At 43.0% G+C, this 6,606-nt stretch overlaps 1 protein-coding gene across 1 annotated transcript in view; it reads left to right on the forward strand.

Moving 5' to 3' along the window:
- The window catches only part of F9 (coagulation factor IX), a 29,627-nt gene extending 23,522 nt beyond the window's left edge, over positions 1–6,105 (forward strand). Inside the window, exons 7-8 of the mRNA XM_017644608.3 lie at positions 3,240–3,354; positions 4,113–6,105. Of these exons, the coding sequence (XP_017500097.3) occupies positions 3,240–3,354; positions 4,113–4,660 (663 nt within the window). The 3' untranslated portion in view covers positions 4,661–6,105. The remainder of the gene's footprint in view (positions 1–3,239; positions 3,355–4,112) is intronic.
- The last annotated feature ends 501 nt before the right edge of the window (positions 6,106–6,606 follow it).

Raw genomic sequence — 6,606 nt, forward strand, 5'->3', positions numbered from 1 at the left:
TTACGAAAACTTGTCCTTGGCCCAGCAGACAGATCATCCCCAATAGCTGATATTTAAATAGCTGATATTTAAATAGCTGTGATCCTGCAGTAGCCAAGCAAACACTCTGAAACCAAGTCGCTTGTAATATCTTTAAATGCAAATATATTTTAGGGCTTTATCTGGGTAAAGATGTCTGCTAAAATTTCTAAGGCCAGTCAGGGATTGGCAAGAAATGCTCTTCAAGCTTAAAAGAACACAACCATATATCTCAGCCATTCACCAGGAAGGAATAGAAGCTTCAGGCAGCAAGTCTTTGGCAGGAGTCAGAATAGCTACATCACAGTCTCTATGCCCAAGGGCTGGGGATATCTTTCAGACTGGCCTAACTAGTCCACTAAGCTGAGAGAGATCAAGTTCACCTGGACTACACAGGAGAAGCACCATTCTATCATCACTTGTGAATTCTTAACTCCAGTAACTCAAACAGATGTATTCAGTTGTAACATTAGGGCCAGTATAGAAGTGTTGCCTAAATTTTCTTGGTGATGAAATGCACTTGGGGTCAGGGCCAGCTTCATGGGCTTGTGACCAGGACACTGGCACAGGGCCCTACATTCAGGAGGTTCCTGCTTTTGGTGTCTGCTTTACATTTGTGTTTTGTACCTCAAGTCAATGAGACAATGGAGTGTGCATGCCCTGGGGACTTGGAACCACCAAATCCCTGCATCCCCGCCTCTCATGACTTCCAGGGATGGATTCTTGACCTTCCACTCCCCTGTCCCCTGGTGCCTTGGCCAGACCTGCCTGCCCCTCCTCTCACCTGCCCAGTGGCCACTGCCACACTCCACCCCGTGGCACACTGGCATACTTTCCCTCCTCATCCCTAACAGCTACCATTGTCATTCTCCTTCTGCACAGGGACAGGGAGGGTTGAGGTTAGGGGCATATGCTCTATGCCATTTTGGGAGGGTGCATGGCCACATGGCATCTCAGGCCCAGAAATGTGTCACAGCACAACTGGAGTGTGAATGGTGGGGTGAGCCTCTTGCCCACCTCCCTTCCGAGTGCTAAGCACATCCTGGCAGGGAAATTGCCATCCCTTGGGAATCGCCCCTGCATTGTTGATTGCTGCAGTGATCTAGTGGGAAGGGAAGAATGACTTACCCTTTCCCTGCTGGGGCACAGGATTTCAGCACATGAGTACATGACTGGCAAGACAGGGGACCTGGCAGCTGAAGGGTGCCTTTATGCTCAATTGCAGGGGGCTGCCCCTGGGCACCCGTGAGTATCTGCCCACTCCCAGCAAAGATCCCCCATGCCTGAGGAACCATGACATCAAACGGTAAACCAAGAACACCATGATTGGGTGTGCGAGACCACAGAAGAAAAAGTAGTGTATTTTAGTATCTTCAATGGCATTTTTTCCCCTGGCTTTTGAACAAGGGACCCCACATTTCCATTTTGCACTGAGCCCCACAAATTAGGTAGCCGCTAGCTCTGCCAAGGGTGAGCACTTTTACAATAGAAAGATCACCAAGCCTTGGAAATTCTGAAACAAAATTTCTCAAATATAATTATACCTAAGGCTACTCTAGAGATCATTTCCTCCAGTCCCATCCACCAAATATTCTGATTAAGTCTGGGTGGATCACAAGGTCTGCATTTTATAAGCATCCCTGGTAATTCTTCTGCAGTTGGTCCACTGATCACACTTGGAGAAATACTGGGTCTTTTGAAGCATAGATTCCAAAGCCAGGCAGATTCGAGTTCACTTCGTAGCTTCACCACTAGCTATCCTTATGGGAGTTAACGTACATATCTGAACTTCAGTTTGCTTATCTGTAAATATATGTATTAGTATCACTCCACAAAGTGTTGTATTAAGTGAACATAAAACACTTAGCAAATGATTAGCCCATAGTAAGCAATCAATAAATGTTCGAAATAATTAAGATTATTACATCTCAGTGATGGGTACCCTCTTCAATTATATTATTATGTGAGTTTTCCTATATTTTTACTACTTTTCAAAACGAAAAGCAACAGCTAGGATGAGGAAGTGAGAGTATGGAAAAGGGGCTCAGCAGATTTCAGTAAGCCAGCCCCGTAGGTCTCCAGGTACGGAGACTAGAGCGTCAGTGTGTAGGACTTAGTAGGTGTTCAGTAAATTGAATCCAGAACAAAAAGAATCTTCACGAGAACATGACCGAAGGACATTCTCAGGTCCATACTTCCAGGGATTGACCGCCCCCTTTCCCTAGTTTGTGAGTAGGTTTACGCCTTGGGGCCATGTGTGCTTTAGTGAAAGGGTATCATCGATTGACAAGAGCTAGTGGCGCCCACAAAGGGTTTACCAAATGTTGAGTGTGCCCTCTAGTGTTCACACTTCTCAGCTTTCTTCCTGAAGAGGGGGATCAAGGCCCTTGCATACACTGGAAGTGAAATTCTCCAAGTCGATCTAGACATTCAGGTGCAAAAATGTTCATTGTCCACTCTGGTTATACAATGAATGTACACATGACGGAATGTAATGACCTCTTATCTAATAATGCCCAGGATCAGAGCAGTGCCCAAACCTTTGTCCACTTGACCCAAAAATCAAGCAAAATAGACCTTTTAGGGCAAAGGCTTCTTCCAGATCCAGCCAAGAAGTGTCGAATACAGTTAGGGGAGGAGGGAGGAATGCCTGAGTCCTGCTGGCTCTCACTGCCTGGGTGGCCAGAAACACAGTCCTTATGGAGGCCGGAGGTCTCGTTTCATATTATTCCAGTTTGGAAAGGCTTCAAAAGACCTGGAAAAATCAGTACTTTTGCTCTTTCAAATGACCTGTAGCAATGAAATCTCCTCATGCAGGGACAGGAGACTCAAGAATTATTGATCTTGAGTCAAGTCTGTGCACTTCTAAATGTGCCTGCCATATCCCCATGAAGCAGCTCATGCCATCAGAGAATCTGACTCACCTGGAAAAGGCATCCAGTGGCCCCAAATCACCAATAGAAGCCCGTCCCTCCTCTCTGCCCCATCCAGACCTCCCCTGGCTCTCACTGCACATTCTCTTCAAGATAATTACAGAAATGCCTTTTTTGATTGTGCTCCAGAGACACTTACTCATCCTCAAAGCTGACACTCCAGAAACACTCTAGTTCTGCCAGCACCTAGAAGCCAACTTTTTACTCATTCCTATAAACAGCACCCACATTTATTTTCTTCTGGATCCAATATATTCTGTAGTAAGCTTCATAATTTTGTTTCCACAGGTCCTTCTGAGTGGGAAAAATGGTGCGTTCTGTGGAGGTTCCATCATTAATGAAAAATGGGTTGTAACTGCAGCCCACTGTATCGAACCTGGTGTTAACATTACCATTGTTGCAGGTAAATAAATAAAAAAGAATAGTGATCGGCAATATTAGTGGATTTTCTATATGACTGGTGTATCATATTTTCCTAAGGTCTAATAAGATCTTTGGTCTAGTGGTAGAAGGGCCATATTCCCAAAACCTAACTTGCTTCATCCTCCAAGCCCCCCATACTTCTTTTGGGGTGCTTTTTAGCACTCATCTCAGTGGGGTACAATTACTTACTGATGTGTTCATTTTCCCACCAGACTAGACCTTCTCAAAAGTTGTATCATATCACTAATCTTTGTACCTCTGGTGCTTGGCACAACCTATAGTGGGCCTTCAGCTAACATTCAAATGAATGACCAAATGAATGTATTATCTGTGCTTGAAAAAAGAGGCCAGAATACTTGAAATTGGGAAGTCTCAGGTAATTCATGAGAAGTAGATTATCACCTACTGTGAACAATGGAAGACATGGGTGAAGAGAACCATCTCCACAATGGGCCTAGATTGATTTTTGGTCTGAAAAGCATGCATTGACCTTCATTGTATTTCACCAAAATCATAGCAATTAGTTTTGACACTTGGCTGCCAGTTAATTCAGCGATGCCAAGTGCACACTTGGGGAATCTGCTTCTTTATGTGAAAGACTATTTGTGACTGAAGAGAAATTTATTTTCAATGGATGAATAAGCTGCCAGTTAAGTAAGTGATGCTAGGTGGACACTTGGAAAATGAGTTTCTTTTTTGCAAAAGACTGTGACTGAAAAAGAAATTTCTTTTCAACAGGTGAACATAACACTGAGGAGACAGAAGATACAGAGCAAAAGCGAAATGTGATTCGTGCTATTCCTCACCACAGCTACAATGCAACTATTAATAAGTACAGCCATGACATTGCCCTTCTGGAACTGGACAAACCCTTATCACTTAACAGCTATGTAACACCTATTTGCATTGCAGACAGGGAATACACGAACATCTTCCTCAAATTTGGATTTGGCTATGTTAGTGGTTGGGGGAAAGTTTTCAACAGAGGAAGATCAGCTTCCATTCTGCAGTACCTTAAAGTTCCACTTATTGACCGTGCCACATGCCTTCGGTCCACAAAGTTCACCATCTATAATAACATGTTCTGTGCCGGCTTCCATGAGGGAGGTAAAGATTCATGCCAAGGAGATAGTGGGGGTCCCCATGTTACTGAAGTGGAAGGCACCAGTTTCTTAACTGGAATTATTAGCTGGGGCGAAGAGTGTGCAATGAAAGGAAAATATGGCGTATATACCAAGGTATCCAGGTATGTCAACTGGATTAAGGAAAAAACAAAGCTCACTTAAAAGAAAAAGGTATTGCCAAGGTTGATGTTTTGGGGATTAAAAACGGACAAGGTCCTTTACCAACTAATCACTTTCCCATCTCTTTAGATTTGACTATATACGTTATAGGAATACTGCTTTTTCTCTTTCTGGGGTGAAGTCTATCTAGAATTCATATTTTACTAGAATAAATAGATCAGAAAATGTAATCATTGGAGATACATACTGTGGTAGGAAACTGTCCATTCCTGCAAGTCCAGCCCTTGACAGGATTCTACAATTAAGTTCATCCTGCCCATCAAACACTTTATGCACTGGGGCAACTCCCTGATTCTTCCTCAGCAGCATTCCATGTTCCAGATCTTTCTTACCTCTCCCACCAAAACATCAAGATTTATTAAATCTCTGTGCAGGATATTTGGTCTAGTCCATCACAAGGCCAGCATCACACTTAGGAAAGAACAGAGAAGCAGCTGACAGGCTAAAACTTAACAGCAACATTACTTCTTTTTCTGTACCCTTAGTCCTGCATCCGTAATCTTGCCCAACTCCTAATTTCCAAATCAGCTAATCCCTTTCTTTCTCCCTCTCCCCTCTTTTCCCTACACAGGCATTATAGGAGGCAGGGGAAGCATTGTGCTGTTTTACCACTGCACAGTTAGACAGGGCCGTCAAACCCACGCTTGCGTTCGGTTTGCTCTTGTACTTGCTTTTCAGAGCATAGGGGTGAAGTAAGGTGCCTGAGAACTGGGGGCAAAAGTTCCTCTTAGAGAATCAAGTTATTAAAATTTACACATAATGGAAGGAATGACCATCAGAATAGTTTCCTAAGCACTTGTGATTGTGTTGTTGTAGGGGTCTGACTAGAGATGGTTCCATGAAGGCAAATTGGCATGTCATTGCAACTAAGAAAGTTGCCATCAAACCATTTGTGTCATCCTCCATCTGAAAAGTTGTTAACACAAAGAGGAGAACAGTGTTTGTAATCTAGAACTAGCAGAGTCTTCAAGGAAGAAGAAGGGTGTGCCAGGCTCACAGACATGAGGCATTCCAGTGAGCCACTCACTTCCCTTTTTCTGGCTTCATGGTCACCAAGCAACTTTTTAAAAATTATAATTAGTTCTCCTATATTGCATTTTCTAGAGGTTGCTGACCAACCAACACATGTACCTCAATCTGTTAGACTATTTCCCTCTATCAGTTAATAAGCTGGTGTTCTGAATCATACCTCAGTTTTTTGTGAATTTGGTTGATGTGAATTGGTCACCCTGCATTTGATTATGGGACTTCTGACAAAATCATGTTGGGGATCACTTGAACCCCATCAAGCTGCTGTTTTCTCCTGTCCTCACTTCACCCCGGCCAGGCCTCACTCTTGCTGATTTATTTCAAGTTATTCTAGTTAATACCTGTTTAGTCTTTCAAACATAAATATCAATAAATGTGTTTTTAAATTTCTCAAAAAAAATTCCATGTTGAATCATTCACAGAGAAGGATCCCAAACACTACATTCAGCAGAACTCAGAAGAATGTGTCTGAGAGCAACATGACACATCAGAGACTTGCTGCTCGCTATCACCTGGCTTTCATATGACCCAGTGTGTGCTGTGTCCTGCAGAGGATGGGGGTCTGTATCCACCTGGGACAGAACTGAGTTTAAATAGCTGTGAATATGGGCTTGGATAAGTCACTCCACATTTTGGGCCCTCATTTCTCCATTTGTACAATGAGAGAATTTGATAGGATGCTCTCCAAAGGCCCTTGTTGACCTTGATAGTCTGTGATTTCATGTTCTTTCATTCCTTTATTCAACAAATATTCAGGGAGTGATTGCTGTGTGCCAAACACCAACAGAGTTCATTAAATTTGAATCCATATTTATATATTTTGTGAGTTAACTAAATGTATGCAAATTGCTCTGTCAGTACCTACTACAGTACTATACAGTAGATGCTCAGTTAATGGT

This window comes from Manis javanica, chromosome X (assembly GCF_040802235.1).
Source record: "Manis javanica isolate MJ-LG chromosome X, MJ_LKY, whole genome shotgun sequence".
NCBI classification, from domain to species: domain Eukaryota; kingdom Metazoa; phylum Chordata; class Mammalia; order Pholidota; family Manidae; genus Manis; species Manis javanica.